The 22862-nt window shown below is 34.3% G+C and overlaps 1 protein-coding gene across 1 annotated transcript in view; it reads left to right on the top strand.

Moving 5' to 3' along the window:
• Positions 1–22862, top strand: part of LOC149771296 (cadherin-related family member 1-like) — a gene marked incomplete at its 3' end in the record, with an annotated part of 61392 nt that overhangs the window by 28336 nt on the left and 10194 nt on the right. The window contains exons 8-14 of the mRNA XM_089948652.1: positions 1128–1253; positions 15851–15973; positions 16876–16954; positions 19370–19524; positions 20938–21147; positions 21900–22067; positions 22472–22594. Coding sequence (XP_089804778.1) covers positions 1128–1253; positions 15851–15973; positions 16876–16954; positions 19370–19524; positions 20938–21147; positions 21900–22067; positions 22472–22594 — 984 coding nt within the window. The remainder of the gene's footprint in view (positions 1–1127; positions 1254–15850; positions 15974–16875; positions 16955–19369; positions 19525–20937; positions 21148–21899; positions 22068–22471; positions 22595–22862) is intronic.

Raw genomic sequence — 22862 nt, 5'->3', positions numbered from 1 at the left:
GGAAAAGAATGTTTATTAATGACTTGTTTACATCGAAATATACCAAAACTTTAGTGCCACGTATACATCTGACATGTTACCACATATCTCTTCGGAGTTACCATACTTGTGCCAAGATCAGAATGTGTTTGTAGATTAAATAGTCCGAAGATGTTTTTGAACTCTGAATAAGTGCCTCAATCAATATATTATTTTTTTCTGCAAAGAACGACCTGGTAGATAGTAATTCATGAACACGGTATTTGATATTGTTATATTTACTTGAATAGATACATAAGCAACATTGCACAAAACCCCTCTCATTGATTTTCGCTGTTCTTGCTGCTGAGAATGGTTAGACAGTCATGGTTTAGGTTTTAAAAAATGACATTGTAACTTATGATTTTTATATAAATGTATTGCAGTTATTATTATTATTATTATTATTATTATTATTGACTAACACCGCTCCGGTGGGCTAGTGGTTAGAGCGTCCGCCTCGGATGCAGGAGGTCGTGGGTTCGATCCCTGGCCGAGTCATATCAAAGACTTACGAAAATGATACTAACAGCTGCCTCGGTTATGGCTCAGTATTAAGAGGTTAGTGTTAGCACTGGTCGGCCTGGTGTCAGGATAATGTGACTGGGTGGGACATCATACTACATGTTTGAGACATGATGCCCCCGTGCTAGACATCACTATAAACTGTCACACTGCAGACATCGTAGCGATATGACTGAAACATTGTTAAAGCTACGTTAAAAGTCCAAATCACACACACACATATTATTTACTAAATGAATTTAAGATAGTTCCTTGCAGCGACGAATACTTAGTGATAGCGGTTGCTGAATTCAATTATCAGAAAAGATATGATTATTTTGGTTTTACGTCATATGTTAAATAGATAAGACACGTATAACAGAAAAAGAATTATGAAACTTGTAAAAACATTTTAACTAATCACAAGGTTACAATCGTTGGAACAAAATAATCCATTGCTAAATATCTTTTCGATAGATACGAACTGTACGGTGAATAGTTAATGTTTTAGGTTGTGGAAGTGGTTTTAATTTAATTGCTTCATTTTTGTTTTCGACTCTGCATGTATCTCATACTTTTTATATTGATATTGTGTTATATTTCAGTCTGAGTATTGGAGTGCTATATACAATGAAACGTTTAAAATTGATCATATAAATGGAACACTGTATCTTGTGAGGGATTTAGATTACGAGAAAAACAGCTTTTATCAGTTTACTCTTCATGCTCAGGTATGTAAACTTTTGTTTGATTAATTTGTTTACCTCTTCCTACACAAAAGTACACTCATGCCATATTGTTTTAAACATGTCTCAGATTGTAGACTTTTCGTTTTATAACAATGTGTTGACTTTGCACAAAACGTGATCGTTATGCAACTACAATCTGGTCGTGTATATCACATAATAATCCAATATAATCTACAAGAGGTTAGGATCTCATTGGTACTAAATTAGCGTTATAGCAAAAACATTTATTTTTGGGCGAGCTTATTCATCATGACTTAAGTAACCATGTTAAAGGTGCGATATAACATGTAAATAGTTGCGCTGCTATCTACTGTGTATGACAGGACAAGTGACGTAAACGTTAGTAACACTCAGCAGCGCATACAATGTAACAACTTACTAGTATTTCTTTTACAAAGAGCTAAATTGAACAGTATGTACTTTGGAAACTTATCCAATAAGTTCTAATATGTTTTGATTTATCTTTATTTTAGCAGAAGGATCTTTTTTGTGCTCAAAATATATTCATTATCTATATTCAGAATTATATAATGTCATGTCCTGAACTAAAGCAGCGGGGCTGATGGGGGTGGGGTGAACAGACCATTTTGTAGGAGCGTCCAAATACCGAAATAAGCCCTCCTATAAAAAGGGATTAATAATTTTAAAAATCAAAAAGACTAGCTACACTGAGGGTTCTCTCTGAGAGATCCTCAAAGAGTTTCCCTCTTGGGGGTTAGTCCACGTTATTTCTAACTGAAAAACTCTTCGCGAGCAATTACATTACAAAAACGAACCAACTTGAAGTCGCACCTCTCCTGCTGCTATTAATTTATCCAAAAATTGTATCAAGCCCAATTCGATATCGTGTTCGAGGATCATGTAAGTTTATTTTTATAAATCCATGCGGAGTAGCTTGCGCTTGTGATAAAAGTTTCTAAATTTAATTATATCCTTGCCACCGCCCATACCAAGTTTGATGAATATTTCGCAATGTATGAGCATCGACTCCATTAAACACAACTAAAATATTACTTTTATCTCTGATCACCTTTGGTATTTGTGTGTATCGTTGAGTAACATAGATCACATCAGTGTTTTTATGTTTGCCACGTGAAAATATTCAAGCAGGATTTGATTGTTTGTCCAGCATCACATCATCGTATACAACCAAATTATTAATAAATCCGTCTATGGAATCAACTGACGGTGCTTCATCAATATCGGTTATAAGCTCCATAACATCGTTATCTGTGTCCAGTAATCTTGCGTTTTCATTAAAATCCTTGAGAACATCATAACATCGTTGATCATCTACTGACGGGCCTACCAAATACAACTTATCCCATTTTAGCCATCTCATTATAAGATTAAGTAACAACTGTGTCTTTCCACTTCCAGATGGTCCTATTATTATCATTCTGATGGAATTCGGTAACGCAGGATGGTGTTTGACAGGTTCTCGTTTTCGAGTCGCTGAGAAATCAATTATATCCATATTATATAAATACATGAATCTATATTGTTTACGTTCTAGAACTGAAACCCCAACTAATGATCTATCCACGGTTACAACAAAAAATGCGAGAATAGCATATGTGGAAAATGTGCAGTATGTAACAGACAAAAAGTTTTCTTTTTTACATAAAAAAGATGGTGGTGATATTGCTAAATTAATGTCAAAGTTCCCAGGCACTGCCTGGGCTAAATACCCAGGAGAAAAACATCTATCAGGATATAATTATTGCGGTCCTGGTACTCGACTCGCTATCAGGCTTGATAATCAGGATCAACCAAAACCAGGTGAATATCCTATAAATGATATTGATAGAGCATGTCATGTTCATGATGTAGCATATAAAAGCAAAATCCTACAAGACAGACATATTGCAGATGTGAAGTTGATTCATTCATTAAATTCAATATAAAAAAAAATTATCAGAGAATCATTATCTAACTGGTTAGTCAGATCCGCGATGAAAGGTAAATTAGCTCTAGGTCCTGGAATTTAATTATAATGGAATCGATTTATTATTCTCCAAGAGGATACTGGAGGGGTAAAACAGCGATTAGTAAACTTGCCGAAGCAGCAAAAGTTACACGTGTTACTGCTAAAAAAAATGGTTATCCCAACAGGCAATATGGCAAATTTACCTACCGCCACCTAAGCAAATTCGATTTGCACATTTTGATGTTAGTGTTCCTAAAGGAGTTCATCAAGCTGATATATTATTTCTACCACATGATACCGTTAAAATGACTCGATACAAGAGAATCCAGTTAAATCAAAATCCGGTAATGGTCCATTTATCGATACTCTAGTCATTTCGTGTGCCGGATAACCGAATCTCTTGAAGTATACAGAACAATCTCCGTATCCGAGAAAACGTCCCGGATAACATGCAACCATGTCAACCGAAATAACATCTTTATGATCGTATTTAGTATTCCATAGTCCACCGTGTCCGTATTCGACACAACTCGATATTATATCATCAAGAAAATCAAATCTATTTGGTTTCCACGAATTTTTCTTTCTAGCAAAATGAGTCGCAACTGACGGAACAGTAAAACAGTTGCTCAATAGTTCGTCAGTATCATCAGTATATTGCAGCGCAAGATTTTTCATTTTTGTGTGAAGAAGATCTGTTCGATAAATAACACAATTCGGTCTTACAAACTGATCAAATTTACTTTTTCCCTCGGTACAAATACTTCCTAATTCATCGTCGTTTTCAGAACTTTGAAAGAACCATACTGACACTGAATCGTTTTTACTTATTTCGTTAATAAAATCAAACATATATCCGCGATAGTATTTAACACTTCGATTACGTGGAAACACTGTTACTGCGCTAATCCACGCGTGCGCGTTATGATCAATAATTTCAATTGAAGCTCCTTTTTATTTATATTTTGATTCACACAAAATCTCTCCTGTTATCGTTTTTACGGTTATTGGGAATTTTAATTTTTTTCCTAACTCAGCAACATCTTTGATAGACGCCCCGCTATCTTTAACTATTTCTCCCCACTTGTTTATTATTTTACGTCTTTTATTCGTTAAACCGTTTTCACGAGTCGAAACGGTAAAATGGTCTGTCACTCGTTCAACTACACAGTTTATTTTTAAAAATTTTATTGGCTTCAGATTATCAACTCTGGGTTTTTCATTTATTGGATAGATTCCATAAATAACTGCTGTTACAGGATAAGCTCGCTCATAATACGGTTTGTCAATGCCAGTCAACATTCCTGGTTTGGAATCTTTACTTAGTACGACAGTTTTTTTATTAACATTAACATGATCATATATGTCACGGATAATCCAATCATCTGTTTTTGTTAGCACGACAAATTTTATTCTGAAAAGATATTTTCGATTATCAAGGTAGTTAATGATAGTTGTCGCTCGTTTGTCATTCATCGTAGCGTCGATGATATCTTTGTTGCATATAATCTTGAACGTTGACCAGACATGAGATGCACCATCTGTGTGAAATTCTTTCTTGACGCCGTGAATTTTATTAATCAAACTTTTATTTTTCGGTTCAAACAGATCTCGTACCGGGAGGTCAGGACATATTCTGTCGAGATTAAATTTGTCTGTTTTCCAGGGCTTAATTATGGATAATCTATCGAATTCGTTCATATTATATTTCAAACAAACATTTAAATTAAAATATTATGTATACAATGTCTCAGGCGCGAGAGAAATGCAAATGGCTCATGGGGGGGGTTCATTGACTCCTTGTAATAAATCCTGTAAAAAAGAATTTTGTGGACAACACTTGCAGTGCGTTCGTGGTGGAAGTCTAGGACCAATAACATGTCTGCGATGTGGTGTCGGAATACGAGTAAAAAACACAGTTGTGCGCGAGTTGTGGTGGAAAACAATATTGCGAGCTTAAAAGATACTATGATAAAAAAAAAATAACAGTAACAACACTATAAAATCCGTAGAGGATTATCTAAGTTTTCAGACAAATTATGATTTAAACAAATAATATTATTATATAAATGAACCATGCATTTGTGCAGTATCCTATTATCAAGAATTATGAAGCAAATCGTGATAGTATGATTAGAAACTGTAGGTTGAAGAGACCAGTTGGTTTTGTTAGTAATACTGGCTATCTAATGTTTACTGTTGGGAAGAAAAATTATCTCTGTCATCAATTCATATACGAGTGTCACATGGGTTTGACCAAAGATGGTTTTGTGATCGATCATATAAACGGCATAAAAACCGATAATTCTTAATCCAATCTGAGAATTTTCACGCAAAGTCAAAATTGTAGATTTGGAAACACTGGCTATAATGATAAGAGTGCCAGAGCAGTTGTATCTATATACGTAGAGACACGCGAAAACAAAATGCTTCAATCAATGAACGCGGCAGCGACATATTTTGATATTGAAAGGTTTTCAATATATTCTGTCGCGGAAAATATAACCAAATCCACTTTCTCTAAACAATATAAACAAAAAGTGTTTTCTATTATTGTTAGAGAGATAAACTATCATATTTAGCAAGTAATTACCTCGAATTATATTTATTAACTATTTATTTAATTTTTTATTTTTTGGGGATCAGCATTCCACTCAAATACTACTTTTTTTCGACCCGATGGAAGGGAGATAATTCTGTTGAGGATACGCGTGTAATAAAATTACTTCCGTTTGACCAAGACACTCGCAGATAAATATTATCACAAGCACTCTGCGTAAGCGAAAAATTGTTGTACATAAATATAAACTTGTAAATAATATTTTTTCTGTGGTTTGTTATGTATTTCTAAGGTCAGTTGAGAAACCGTTAATTCGACAAACCGTACTTATCTAATTTCGATTTGTCGAGAGTGGCTTACGGGAAGAGTATCAGTGATCTCCTTTATATTTTCCGGTATTTTGTATCAACGACTGTCATTATGGTACATGTGATCTTTTTATTAAGCACAAACAATATATTTTTAAAAAACAATATTTTTATTTTATTACATTCGTTCGGTTTCCTGGTTCATCTGTATTTTTTTCTGCGATAGTAATTAATAAAGCAAACAACAAGTAGCCAGAACGTTTCCCGAATTATTTTCGGGTACATATAATATCCCGAAAATAACTAATTTTTTAAATCTGACTTGTTAAGCAGAAATACGTTTATATGGCGTATTTCTTTTAAATTCATGTGTTCAGAACTAAAATTCAGTTGTATTTTAGGAAAGAATACTGATTTCTTCACTGATGGCTAAACTATATAATAATTTCTGAAACATGTACAAGCAGATTAGAGCCATGGCGCAGTGGTAGTGCAGCTGATTCTTGCTCAGTGGTTCGAATCTCGTAACGGGCATATTGCCGACGGTACCAATTTATAGGTTTTTCATATATAAAGTGGGGTCGACAGCAGCCCTAAAGCATTCATGTACATCTCTCACCACGCAAACCGCGCGGTGAGTGCGTTTTGCACTCGCCCCGGGGTTTGGCCTGAGGGAGGTGTGCATGAATGAAAAGCATACACAATCTTCTGAATATTCTAACATTTCGTTTCGCTTAGAAAATTCGCTGGAGATATGTTTATGAAAGAAATTGAGACGCCCCCAAAATAAACTGTAGCGTGGATGTGTAAGCTCTAAATCTCATTGAGGGTACCCCACAAAAACATTCAGAAAGAATGTGGATAAAAAGAAACGGTCATAGGGTGCCGAGAAGGCCATAAGAAAGATCTCAAAGAAAGGATCCCATGAAAGACACACAGGCCCTAAACGGACCCCAATGAAAGATAACCGCTCATCATGCTACTGTTTATTTTTGTTAAAAATTTATTATATATATATATATATATATATATATATATATATATATATATATATATATATATATATATATATATATATATATATATATATATATAATTATATATATACTGTATAATGAATCACGAAAATATCATTGATGTAATTGCTGCTATTAAAAAATTTGAAAAAAGGAATTAATATATCTGATAAACTGAATCCTGAAAAATTTATTTCTGATTATGAAATTTTAGAAGAACGTACAAATGATAATGGATACACCCTACCGTCTGAATACAAGTTTATAAAACGAATTGAGGCGGCGATGTTTCAGTCACTAGCTGCAGTAAAAGATGATCAGGTCAAAGAATTCCTCTCTCTCTCTCTCTCTCTCTCTCTCTCTCTCTCTCTCTCTCTCTCTCTCTCTCTCTCTCTCTCTGCCGCAGTAGAAAATATTAGATTGGAGTTATCTCGTGAATACGAGACAAAGAAAACAATTAATGCTCGTGTGAGACAATTAAGAAAAATTATGTTAGAACGTGAAACGACCGAGCACGTGTAATATTTTATTTATTCTGAAATATTTTATTTATTCTGAAATATTTTATTTATTCTGAAACTAACTACATATCAGAATTAACAAACTGATCGATTTGTATAATTTTGGGTACCTAACTACCCGTCAATTTCAGAATTTAAAAAAAAATATTTCAGGATAAGAAAAAAAATTCAGAATAATAATAAGATATTTTTTGTGATTTTTATGCAAAATTGATCGATTCGTATAATTTTGAGTACCTAACTACATATGAGAATTAACAAACTGATCGATTTACATGATTTTAGTATCAACCACCCTATCAATTTCATAATAATAATAAAATATTTCTGATAAAATAAAATATTTCTTATAAAATAAAATATTTCTGAATAAATAAAATATTTCTGATCAAAGATCATTACGATACAAATCTACGATTTTACAGACAGATTCGCAATTAATTCTTCCCCACGCAGGTCAATTAAGCGTCCAAGGTGGTCAGTGAGTTAGAAATGTATTCGTGTTAACATATTATTGTGACACCGTAGATAACCAGGATTAGTTGGTTCTAGCACAATCAGACTCCCAGGGAGAACTTGTGGAGTGAACGTGTATAAGATATGTCCCTGCTGAGCCTGATTCGGCTTTCCAAGATCTATTTGATAGCTGCCATCGACCACGTCACAAACGAGATTAATCGGGATCGTTGAAGTTATATTAACGATTCCTGATGATATGTGGCGTCCGCTTCCGTATGGATCATTGTCATGTCTGAGAACGACAGGAGGTATAGCTATTTTTCTCCATGCCTCAATAATTTTAGGAAAGTTTTTGTTAATACCATCGTTGAGCGCTGAGTAATGATAATAATTCGCCAGTTTTTCAAATCCTGGTAGTGTAAAATTTAATAAATCTATTTCAGTTCTTTTATTATGATCAATATATGTTTGTTTGATACTTTTTCCTCTTGTATACATATAAGTATCAGCATTTATTACCTCAACAATATTCAGATTAGTGTATTTAAGGTCCGAAATAATCTGATTTAAATGTTGTATCGTTGCAATGATTTGATGTTTTAGATCGATATTGGGATACTCCAGGATATAATTTTTAAATAAATGTGGTAATGTCGTTAATGTAATAGTGTATTCAGTTTTAATTATATTAGCTGGTGATCTGAAAACTCTTTCATAAACAATATTAGTTGAAGTTTTACGATCATAATCAATGATAGAAAACGGTAGGATATATTTTTCCATCATGAATAATATGAGTATCCTTACCAGTCCATGGATACAAATTTCGGTATTTTGGAGTTGTTATAAACTTTGTTTCGTCCGTGAGAAATTCAATTAATTTTGGTTCTGGTGGTCCATGATACTGGGTGGTATTTCAGGCCATCCTAGTAGGGATCTTATCGATGATTGATAAATATCTACGGCATAATAAGGAGAGTGTATTTCAACCGTCGCAGATAGCGTTGGTTCATGAACGTTAATTGATATTTTTGACTCTTTTCCGGTTATTGATTTTATTCTACGCGCAAATTCTTCATTGATCTCTTCAATCTCATAACTACCAGTTGGTATTCCAACAACCTGCCAATGGAGAGTTCCATCGGGTTTATTCTTATTAGCAAGTACAAGCGAATTATTTGCTGGTGTACGATTAAATGATTTCGATCTGATATTTGGCCAACTATGATATGCTCGTAATTGCGCTAGTGCAATTTCTTTTACTGGAATTGCAGTTGGAAAATAGATGTTAAATTCAGGATTAGTCGAGCTTACTGAGATCATCGTGGTCTTGTGCGGGATTGTGTTTGTCACGATCTGTTGAAGTAGCTCTCCTGACGTTGTCAGTGATGTCGTTATTGAATATATTCGTACCTTTTATACCAGCGTAGTTGTATATTTTAATCATCTCTGAAAACTCTAAATCAGATATAATTCCATCACTGAGACTTGCTGATAACAACGAAGATAACTTGGAATATGCTGTTGTCGCCGTATGTAATTTTATCATGTATTCGGATAATTTTTCATTCGTGCAAGTACATATTTTTTTTTTTTGCAATAATATTGAAAACACCAGCAATTGTTGTTGTGATTGAAATACAGATTGTCACGGCTACTGATGCAATCATTGTCATTTCTGATAATAATACACCAGTGGATGCAACAATAGCGGATGCTGAATAAACAATTACGTCCACGATAGCTAGTGGTCGTTGATATTTTTTTATTTTTATCGTGTATTTTTCGATGATATTTTTCAACGATGTTTGCCATTCACGTACTTGATTATACCTGAATTTTTGAACATCGATTGGGGTACTCATTATATTTTCTCAGTAAACAATTGAGGTGTTTCACTACAAATTCCAAACACCACAAGTAAGTTGTTGCGTTTCATGTCTTATCAGCTGCTTCCAGTATAAATGTTTCTTCGGTTCCTTTATTTAATATGATAGTCACAACCCCGGAAAACTCCAGTGACTGTTGCGGTATATTTGAAAGTTTTATTTTGCTGTGACCATGTTGCGAATCCAGATGATACCTTGTATACAATGTTGGTAATGTGCCCGGGAGTTACTCCGGGTGGAATTTTAATCAAATTTTATTAACGATCTCAGGAATTCCACTTATGATATCTTGCTGTGTTTGTTTGATCGTGTCAATGTTCGTCTCGATATCAACGAATTTTGTGTCAACGATGAGCGGAGTACAAAAGAATTCATCTGCGACTTCATTAAGTTTTCTAAAATTTCTACGGAGATTTGTAAACGCGTTTACGTGAATGTCATACTCGGCCCGCAACGTGGATAGTTTACCATCTACGGTGTTGTAGTTAACGTCAACATATTTTTTTGTTGCTGCGTCTTCGTTGGATGGTGGATCTCTTAAAACCACTATCTTGTTTGCGTTCATGTTGAGTTCACCTGTCATTGTGTCACCGGTATTTTTTAAGCGAGTAGCAACATCTTTTGCAATTTCATCTCTGATAGTTGCAAACGCTATACTTGAATCCCTGATTCTACCACCGTCAGTAAACACAGGGATGTTATCCGTGACCGCACCGAGTACTCGTCGAACTATATCATTCCACATGATATTGCTAGTTTTTAGTTTACCATATCGATCCTGAAAAATAACAGCCTCATCTGGATCAACTCCAGCCAGGTTCATAATATCAGCGAGTTCATCTTTAGTCGCGTACTTCGACAGATCAATGTCATCTTTCTTTTTTTAACGCCGGTAGACGAAGATCTTCTTCCGTAAATATCAACCATTATATAAGATCTGTTTAAAACGTTTTGTGTAACGAAGCGGTTACTTGTATAATCAAGCACGACTTAATGTAGCGGTTGGGATGATTTTGATATAGCGTCGAATACATTAATTACTTCACGACCGCATATTGGTGGATCTGTCATTGTTTGTGTGGGTAGCGTTGAATACCAAACTCGCGCGTGAAGTGACGCGACATACTTGAGAAACTCACGCGGTAGAGCTAACCCGTAAGAATCGAAATAAACGATTCCTCATGGATCAATTGCGTATGATACCCAATGAGTACCGGGTCCTGAATTCGAGTCGAGATTAATAATACCTGTTTCAACACCGTTTGGTCGTTGTGGTAATTGATCTCGCATAAAAACACCTCTGAAGTTTTTTTATTTTAAGTTGTTTAGCAGCATTAAGTAAATCAAAATTTGATGCTGCAGCGTATAACGAAGTGATCCTGGAAGCCTCAGACCTCTTCCCCAACGAGATCCCGGTAATCTTAGACCAGCTCCCTTTTTATATCCTTTTCCTTTTGCTTTCTTTAATGCCATTCCAGCAGCGGTTCCAACAACACCTAACTCAGCTGCTTTTGCTACGGCTGGAGCAGAATTAGCTATTAACGCTGGTATTGCTGCGAGAAATGAAAATATTCCACCTGTTTTAACCATATCTTTAATGGCACTCGGAGAAAGAACAAGTTGAAGTCCAGTTTTTGATTTAAGTGCTTTATTAAAATGTTTAATCTGATTCTTGGTTAGTGACAGTTTATTTGGACCACCACTAGAAATCTGATCTTGTTTTAACGTTATTTTTGTTCCGCAGTTTTTTGTTGAATTTGATGGAAGTTTCTTGACCTGACCGGGAGTCAGAGTTACGTTAACATGACTGTATGACATTTTATGATAAATACTTTTGTTTCTAAATAACACGATTAAAGATTTTCCACTGGTACATCAACGACTCTCATTCGACCGCTACCACCTTCAAGTAACATTGCTTTGTCATTGAGTATAACCGCGATTACTCTGTAATTAACACCACCACCTGTATTTAATGTTGCTTTGAGATGTATCTCAACAACAGATTGTTTGGATAAATCAAGATGCTCCAGCGAAAAGTAATAAATCGGATACAAAGTTCTGAAATCATAATCTGATATTTGCAAACCGGTATCCACATTTTGATCACATCTCATGAATGACATCAAACGATGATATACACATCCTATACTATTTTGTTCATAATTAAGTTGTATATTTTATGTTGGTTCTTGTTGTCCGTTTATTCGCAAAGAAATATCTGTGATACCTGGTTTATCAAATATCATATGAGTACGTTCTTGATTATTTAAACGATCATAGTTCTGAAACGCAATGAAATATGCCGCGGTGCAGAAACACCTTGTTGCGATGCTATATGCCATGTAAACTGACGGTCAGTATCACTTTGTATACTATCCGTGCTTGTTGTCAACCATGACAACAAGGATTTACCACCTGTGTCCATGAAAGAAAGTAATTTTTGTTCTTCTGCGATCGTTGGAGTCATCACCGGTATCCACAAGGACAATTTTGTTAATACGACTTTACCATCATCACCAGCAGGTCTCCAGATTGCATAGTTATCATCACCCTTTCTTACAAAAACAACCGTGTGTCTAGCTCCAAAAATAACTTTTCTAACATTCCTACAAAATCCAAAAATATGCGATAGTGGAATTGTACATGAAAAACTTCTATTACCTCCTGGCAACAAATTTTTACGCGCTGCAAATCCCAAGTTGAAATTTGGATTAGAACCATGAACTACTGGCGTCACATCAGCGGCAGCGTTTCCTGCAAAATTTTTTGGTCGTCTTATATTATACAGATTCTCATCGGGTTGACCAGTATTATCTTTTACAAACATCATTGTGGGACCTGCTGATCTTGTATAATCATCAGAATATCTTGCCAATCCTATTATTGTTGTAGCAACGTCGACATCTTTCTGAATTGATTCAATATTTTTTCCATCAATCATATATGTGGCGCTATCAAATAATGCCATAATACCATTGTGGACAAAACCAACTTATACTGCATCTGCGTAATTAGCATCGTTTGTTCTTACAATTGTACCTTCTACCTCAATGAAAGCCGCAGCAGGTAGAAAATATTTACTTGTGTCATGAACTTGTAGTTCAATTCTTCCACGTTGATCTGGTAATCGTGCGTCATAAGAATACAACTGATAATCACGTACAGAATCATCTTTAAGGACAGGTGCTTCCATGTCAAATGCTGTGTCGGATATGCTCTTGAACATCTTATTATAATTATTTTCGTCTAACACGTTGATTACCGCGTTCTGGAAATTCCGCTTCCTGATATTAAACTTGAAATATTAATACCTGGTTCATCGAGTCCTTGATCTGCTAATGCCGCCAGTTTTTGATTTGCAGCTTGATTTATTATTTTACTGACGTCTGCGGGCATAATTTCAGTACTTGGTAGTTTTACTGGTGGTTGTGATTTTCGTCGCATTAATCGTGCTAGTCTATCTTTGATCGCCGAGAACGCCTTACCAGCAACATTGATAATTGCACCAGGAGCTTTTTCACGAACAACACCAATAGCTTTCATCGATAATTGTTTTGCAACAGGCGCTACTTTTGGAGCTAACCTTCTAAACAATCCCTGAACAATATCACTAAGTCCATCTCCGTAAATTGCTCTGTAGATTGGTAATCGTGATTTTACTGCTCTGACCGGTACGGATTTACGATGATTATTGTGTACGACCATCTTATTTTATTTACCATTTATCTAATCAAGGTGACAAATAGTCACTATAATCATCAACGAGCTCATCAATAAGTTCTCGGTAAACACCGATATCCATGATACCACCTTGGAATAATCGCCGACAAATATCAGCTGCTTCATTAATTATTTCTGGTGAGTTATTTCCGGCATGTTTTCCCCCTATGAGAACTTCTAATCGTGACACTTCATTGAGGATATTATCAGGACAAAATTACTTCCCAAACCACTTCCGGTTGCTCCTTCTTCTGTTGTTTTCTTAAATGGTCTTGAGGGTGATCTTTCCACCTTTGCTTTTCTAAGTAGCTCTTCAGACCTTTCAAGTTCCGACATCAACCTTTGCTGCGGTGAAAACGATTGTTGTTGTTCTATCTGTTGCTGCGGTGGAGAAAGTTGATAAGAAGGTTCCTGCTGGGAGAGTTGTTGTTGTTGAAGTTGTTTATGTGTCTCTCTATAAAGTCTTCGTACTTCTTCATCAAGACTTCTGTATTCTAAATCATCATATCTGACTTGTTTTTTGTTTCTATATACGCGATATATCCATTTAATAAGATTATCATCACTTACACTTTCAAATTAAGGTTTTAAAATATCAGATTTATTAAATATACTAATTAATATATTTTCAGGTAATTTTTCTCTTTTAGTATTTCTAATATCTTCGACAACACCTTCGTTAAATTTTTTAATCAGTTATATGTGTTTTTTAATGGTTTAGGTTTAGATGCAAGTTCTTTTTTCACGCGGCAAATTCAGTACGAATTTTACCAATATCTTCAAGTATTTCTTCACCGACGGATGGAGGTTGAGCTGCAGCTATATCAATTGGAAGATCTCGTAAAATCGTTTTTGTTTTCTTAGTTCTCGCTGCTATTTTCTCAGGTTGTTCTGCGGTTTCTTTTGATATTGGAAGAAGATCTTCCTTGATGACAGTTGTAACTTTTTCAGTAGCTGCAGTTACGGGTTTAAATAACTTTTTTAGTGTCTTCGTATTCAACTTGTGCCTGCTGCTGCGCTTGTAAGTTTTTTTCTAAAAGAATCTCTAACAGGAAGAAATTTTTTGATTCCTTCTAATCGTTCTCGAGCTAATCTAGCGGAATGTGCATCTCCAATGTTTGCCATTATTGATATAATGAAGATTTAATTACAGCAGCAGGGGGTCTGCGACCTCAAGTTGGTTCGTTTTTGTAATGTAATTGCTCGCGAAGAGTTTTTCAGTTAGAAATAACGTGGACTAACCCCCAAGAGGGAAACTCTTTGAGGATCTATCGGAGAGAACCCTCAGTGTAGTTAGTTATTTTGATTTTTAAAGTTATTAATCCCTTTTTATAGGAAGGCTTATTTCGGTATTTGGACGCTTCTACAAAATGGTCTGTTCACCCCCCTGCTGCTACTAACATTTAACATAAACTAAAGAAAATCTTGACATCCTACAAATATATTCCAAATAGTTTAAATCTCTAGAAAGGTAACAATAAAAACAAATATATTTCCTTTGAAATGAAAGGAACAAACCATGCATCTGCTTAAACACAATTTATATTTGTAATACGTTTTACCAATTCTGTGTAATATGCAACAATGAATATACAATGAGATAAACATTTTCAATGGTTTGCTACAGGTTTTACTTGGAGTTGGATGTAAGTAAAAGTATAATAAAGGAAACAAATATATTGCTTAAAACAAATAAAGATGAAAATACGTATGTGGGTAAAAATAAAAATGTTTAATAATGGTTCAGGAAAATGATTATGTAATTGCGTTAAAAACTGAATTTATATTGTTATTTATTTGTTTCATCCAATGTAGCAAACGTACCACCCTGAACAATTGTATATCCAATTAATAATCTAACTCTAATGAAATCTCTCTCATATCATTTATATATATATATATATATATATATATATATATATATATATATATATATATATATATATATATATATATATATATATATATATATATATATATATATATATATATATATATATATATATATATATATATATATGTGTGTGTGTGTGTGTCTGTGTGTCTGTCTGTCTGTCTGTCTGTGTGTGTCTGTCTGTGTGTGTGTGTGTGTCTGTCTGTGTGTGAGTGTGTAAATATAAGTGAACTTTAACTTAACAGCAATCATCAATCAGGTATCTATCTTTTATTTCAGGATACATGTAACCTCACTGCGGTGCCTGCCACTCTAAACATTAAGGTCAAAGACGTACAGGATAAACCACCTTTCTTTATAGGATTACCTTACATGAGGATAATTCCTGAGGGAAATTACGCTGTAAATAATGCATGCATTTATTTTAATTTTGACCGAGTTAGTATTTTCTTTTTTTGACATGTAGCCTTTGAATTCTTAGATAGTATTTTCTGACTGAGGGAGTGTTTATACTTCGTTCTATCTAATTAGTACCTATTAAATTCCGAGTTTTAGAGTATCGCATTATACAACATATGTTTTCCATAATTTCTTGCAATTCGAGAATAGACATGTGCACCATTGTGGGAGAATGCATTCTAAAAACACTAGAAATTAACACTTCTGAACTGATTTATCCTCAAATATAGTACAATCAGGGGTATTGCAGAAAAAGAATAATTCACAAAAATGTGGTTGACAGTTTATTGTACATTTACATAGGAGAGAAATCACATTGAATAAAATATTTTTCTGCAGGTAGAATATAAGTCGGATGCTATACAATTATTTTAAATACAAAAATGTTTCTCAGTGTTAAATATTATATAGTATATGCCTTGATATATGAACTGCATTTAAGGCTGCTTTTTAATATTGCTCTTTTCGCCATGTATGATAACGCTGGCAGCAAATATTTCATAAATATTTCTTTCATAAATATAAATCTGTAACGAATGACTCTGTTAACTTTGTAAGCCTATCTGCAAATATTATTTTCTAAAAAGTCTACATGAGTCATCGGATCATTATAGAAGTTTTCTTCTTATAAATTCCACCAAATATGCTAAGTTGCCACGAATCTACTGTTTTATCAAATCATAACAGATTTTCAGTCTTACAAAATTGAACGTTTGCATTTTTAGCCAAGTTTCTGTACATGATATCTTTTTTTTCTCTGTTCCTTGAAATATATACTCTATACACTACAAGTAGCCCATTATTAAGCAAAAATGTATAAACTGCTCCTTTGTTTTGGCTTACAGGATTCACAGATACTGCGAGTTGAGGCTTTCGATGGGGACTTAAGGATTCCAAATAAAATTAACTATTCCTTGAACAAAAGTAAGTATTTAGTTTGTAAGATGACACACATTTTTCAGCATGGCGACATCACTTTTAGTGACTTTTCATTTATTTCTCCTATAATAAAAACCTGTTAGAATATAATGTTATCTTATAAGCTAATGTGACATTTTTAAACGAATGCTATTTTTAAAGGTAATCTGTGTGAATTGATAGTATATTGAAGTATTTTGTACGAAAGATACAGATGATTACTGTATATTTATTTTATGAGTTTCTATATAAACGAGTATCTTACTCGCGAGATAAATGACAGATTCCAAACAATATCAATCAACTGTATAGGTATCAAAATGGTATAACAGTATTTGAGCAAATATAAACATGAGTAAATATTCTGGAAAGTAACAGTTGACATGAACATGTATTTTATTAAGTAACAAAGATTCTTAAAAGTTTAACTAGCTTATTTGGCAAAAAAATACCCCAATCACATTACATTATGATAACTTTCCTTTCTACCTCCTAATGCAGCCATCCCGGTAAGACAGAGCAGCCGTATTATGTAGACAAAGGGAAGCGACTCTAAAATATTAACTCCCCTTTCTGCTAGCTAGAATGTTACAGGTGTATCGCTTTAAACCCTACTTTCGCTGCAATTTGCTAAAAACTGGAGTTCAATTATATAAGTCTATAACTTAAATTGAATCACTCACAATTCGTTTTAGTGATGCAGTAAGTTAAAATATTGGTTTCTTTTCGTTCTTAAAACATATTTTGTAAACTCCAGTTAATTCGTTAATATTTTTCGTGCCTTTTTTATAGTCACTAGTGATTCAATCGGTAAAATTCACCTAAACACTTTGGGCTCTATAATTATGGAGTCTTACACCTGTGAAATAAATTTATTTACTAGGAAGCTGATACTTTCCAGAAATTTCAGTTTGAACTGACTAGTTTTACAAATGCCTAATATTAGAAACACTGTTTCTATTTTTGATGCAGTTCCCGACCGTGATTCAGGAATCACTGAGACAAGTAAACAACTTACTATTTTTGTTTTATTCTTGGAGTAAAATGATTGGTTTGTATCATGGTCATACTGGGAGTACGTGATTTTAGATTCTAAGCATCCCTATATTGCAGTTCTGGGATTTCCGAAATTGAGCAGTTGTTAGATTTATTAGTGATGTTTGGAGAGATATTTATGTTTGAACTTTTACCTTGGACACTGGAAAAGTAATTGTTCATGACCAGTGTGGAGTTATATTTTAATTTTTATTCAAATTATTTGGATTCTGAAAGGTTAATTCTTTTTCTTAAGAATATTTGAGCGCTCAAACAGATTTCTTGGACAAAGACATTTATCTAAATTGTATTGGGAAATTCAAACACCTGAATATTTTTGATTGTGAACAAACAAAGACCTGTAGACAAAACAATACACTACTAACTACAGTGAACGTCATCACCTTCGATTTTCGTAAAGAGTATTCCAATCGCTAAAGGCAAGGATGATGGACACAACACTGCAAGCGCTGGTCGCTTGGCTTAATGTATGTATTAAATCAGTGTACTCTTAATGCTCATATGATAAAGTACATTAATGAACATTTTAGCTCATTAAATATGAGCAAAGTCATTGGGCATGGCCTGTAACGTAACGTTTCAGTTAGGGAATAGCAGAAGCGGTATGTCGGTCTGTCTTCATTAGCTTCCATTTTCATCAATGGCATCGATGGGAAGTGAACTGAATCTCGTTGGCTTAGTTGTATATTGGCAGACAATGACTGCCAAACCTTCATGAAAGCACAAACTTTACCTAGACATGGGTTTTTCACTTTCGCTATATTCGTTATCTTCGCCTGGGTAACGTTTGATTGTGAGACAATGCTCAAGTGCAGAATCCCACAGGGATCTCTCAAGCATATGTATAACCAAACTGTCTCTTGTTGTACTAAGCTAACTTTGGAGAAATTCATCATTTTAGTAGAAAAATCGTGCTTATTCTGCTTCGCATAGTTACTGGTAGGGAGATTATCATTTCTTCATCATCTTACGTATTTTCTTAATGCAATGTGATCATTTATTTTTGCAGGTGAAATCAAATATTATAGTAAATTGTGTTTCTCCTATAATTCTTAATCTGATCACATGACGAATAACCCCTCCCATCATTCCCCGCAATGCAGGGATTCTATAAGATATCGCTCAAGTAAAACCTTGTTGAGACTAGTATACCGATAGCCATCAAGCGGGTTGTAAAGTTCAGTCGTAAAAGTTGATTTCTTTCGTTTATATAATAGAAAGACAAAAATACATTTCCTCCGTTTCCGGGACAGCTGTATGCGGAAGTATGTGGATGGAAATTAGAGTGACTTACTATATTAATGCAAAAGTTGAGAAAAATTCATTTTCAGGTCACATGTACAGCATTTATGGTTTCAATTGTAGCAATCGAATGTTCGGAGGACGACACAGGGTGTGTATTCTGCAGAAGTTTGTTTACAATAAATTCGTCAACGGGAGATATCACAGTTACCGGAAATCTTGATTGGGAAATGAAGGCCGTACTAGACATTTATGGAACTTGCAATGTGGAAGTTGAGGTAATTATAATTTACTGACCTATGGTAACTATACATGCAAGATATCGTGAGTAAATGTATCAAACGTGATTTTGGGTACATCCAGATTTACCAATGCAGGAAACGTAACAGTTCAACATTTAAGAATATATATATATATATATATATATATATATATATATATATATATATATATATATATATATATATATAGTGCGTGCTATGACATGGGGGTCTTCGTTGTTATCTTTGCGACCATTTGAAAATATTGCATTCATGACGCAACTTCACTGCAGCAATGGCTATAACGTAGTGGTCAGCTCCATGGTAAAGTGTATTTTTATAACATGCAAGTGGTGTCTCTATAAAGCAAATCAAACAACTCCTAACTTGAGGTCAATATTTCCCCCATTTCCAAGTGCCTGAATACAACGTTCGTTGTCAAATGAAGAGGTGTTAAAGGCCACAAGTACTTTACCTACAATTATATAAAAACGACAAATTCACTCTTGCATAATTTGTATTTATTAACATCTGTATAACCCATGTGGAAGCGTTGTTCAGACCCAAGACTGGTACCTCAGGCGACGAACCTCAACAAAATGACAAAAATGCATAACACAAAAGAATTACTCATATCTAAGATTACTGAACGTGCATACGTCACCATATCTGGAGAATATTAAGGACTTGGGTTCCATCGTACAAAACTAAGCCATCCTACCTTACAGTCTCTTGACTACTGTACAATATGACTTATGCTGCTTGAAACTGGTTAATAGTCGGTTTAGGAAATAGCTTCCCAACATCATCACCCCATAAGAATTTTTGTTGTTGTTGTTGTTGTTGTTGTAGGGTTTAACGCTATTGTTCAGCACACGATAGGCTATACATGGCAGCCAGTATGAATGGTAGAGGAATAACCCGGGAAAACCCTGGAAAGAACCACCGACCCTCGAGAAGCTACTGGCAAGCTTTCTCACATACCCACAATGGCCGAATCCGAGAATCGAACCTACGCCGACAGAGGTCAGATGGCAGTGATCCGTAACGGAGAGCGCTTTAGACCACTCGGCCACTCGGCCCCCCATAAGAAAAGAAATAACCACTACAATATGGCAGCCATAAATAGAGATGCAAAGTAAACAAAGCACATATCCAATGGTTATTACAATATTATTCGCTTTTTTATACAAGCGTTTTCTATCAAGGAGTGGTCATTAGTACATTATCGTTGGTCCTCTCCACCCCACGACACCCCGGTTTCTCCTCTCTCCCAATCCATCGTGTGCAAAACATTGTGGCGATGACCTTAGTTTATTAATGCCATTTAATGTAACCGAATCACTTTTGTAAATTGCTTTTAAACTTGTATCGTTCATTCAATTTACTTATCGTATGCAACGAAATACATGACATGCATTTTATTTAAAGGCCGAGGAAATACAAAAACCTAATGTGATTCAGCGTGGAGAAACAAAATCAAAGACAAACGTTACCGTGACAATACAGGATGAAAATAATCATGCCCCTAGGTTTGCCAACACATCATATACTGCAACAATTCAGGAAAATGCGATTGCCAAAACCCCAATATTACTCGATGGAGATGTAACAGGTATTGAAGTTTCAGACAAAGATCAGGTAAGAATTATTGCTATAAAACGTTTTAATTTTTTTTTCTCGAAACCTGCTACTAGTAGAATATGTAATCCAGGAATAAAGTGTTACGAAGTAAAACCTGTTTTGAAAATTAAGTCTCTAGGCTGACATTAAATTTTTAAGAGTCTTAATAATAATGAGTCATTTTCTCTCTGTACACACACACACACACACACACACACACACACACACACACATATATATATATATATATATATATATATATATATATATATATATATATATATATATATATATATATATATATATATATATATATATATATATATATATATATATATATATATATATATATATATATATATATATATGTGTGTGTGTGTGTGTGTGTGTGTATGTATGTATTACTAGACAGATACCAGACATGTTTGGTCGATCATTGAGTTTCTTAAGTAGCTGAGTTTAAAGAAATCAAGTTTAGAGCTTTATTCTGCATTTACAATATTAAAAACTAGTCGATTTAGATGCATAAGGAACTTTTTAATTGCCTTGATTTTTTAATTGTGATTTATATTGTGCAAAACTAAATGAAATAAAATCCGCTATCTTGCATGTTAAATTCTTTAATAGATATCAGAGAAGAAAAATCGATATTAATTCAATGACAAACTGAGATCATATCTCACGTGAGGGTTCTTTTCCATTCGTGATAAATTAACTTATTGGCTTTTGGAACTGAGAAGCTGCCAATTTCAACCCCATTCTGGTTTCAGGGTACCAACAGTAAGTTTAGAGTGACACTCAAATGCGATAATGCGGATGATTGTGAGACCTTTTCAGTAGTCCCCTCAATACAGATATTAAGTAAGGGAACTTTAACTATTAGAGTTAATAACAACTCACTACTGGACTATGAAGAACGGCAGAACATGACAATAACGGTAAGTTAGTCCATATTTTCTGCTATCACTACCAATAACATGTATTAAACAGTTCTTTATCAGTTTTCGTTTATTCAAAAAATATCACGACATTTTGCATTTAAATCAGTATAGGATAAAGGATGGAACCTTATGCAAATATATTGCCTTAATCCATTAGGCCAAGTTACAACCGAATTCGAATAAAATACTGTTGATTAAGGTACAAATGCATGTAGATCGATGTTTATGTCACCTGAGTTGTATTTTGCACAATTGGAAACAGTCTATACTAGCTGGTGTGAGATGAATACTATTGCCATGTGTTTGTGAAGACGTTTATTATTAACGATTTATTTCTTTAACGATAGCAGAAAGATAAATCCCCAAAAGCTTTTACGAGGTTTTTAATAAATCAAATTTAGGTTATTGCCACGGAGGAGAAAAATTCGTCCCACACAGACACAGCAACAGTCGTCGTTAAGATTGAAAATGTAAACGAGTTTTCACCAGGCTCTGAAAACGGGACACAAGTAATCAATATTACGGTAGGTTGAAACATTTCTTTCGTCATAATTTTAAATTCCATCTGTTTCAAAATAATACTCAGTCGGGCTTATTTAACTCACTTCTGTAGTATTATAGTTTGGTAATTTCAGCATTAAAGACCACATCAGAAATCAGTTTGGACCTTTTGCTGACAATCAAAAACAAAATATCTTTGTAGATGACAACTCAAAATGAAACGTAGGTACGTTAAGGTTTAGGCGTTTCTCTTCCTTCCTAATAAACTGGCAGATCCTGTATATAAACCAG

Source organism: Sinohyriopsis cumingii, unplaced genomic scaffold (genome assembly GCF_028554795.1).
Source record: "Sinohyriopsis cumingii isolate HCF-2022 unplaced genomic scaffold, ASM2855479v2 utg001976l, whole genome shotgun sequence".
Classification (NCBI taxonomy): domain Eukaryota; kingdom Metazoa; phylum Mollusca; class Bivalvia; order Unionida; family Unionidae; genus Sinohyriopsis; species Sinohyriopsis cumingii.
Note: the sequence above shows the minus strand (reverse complement) of the source record. Positions and strands in the feature narration are given on the sequence as shown.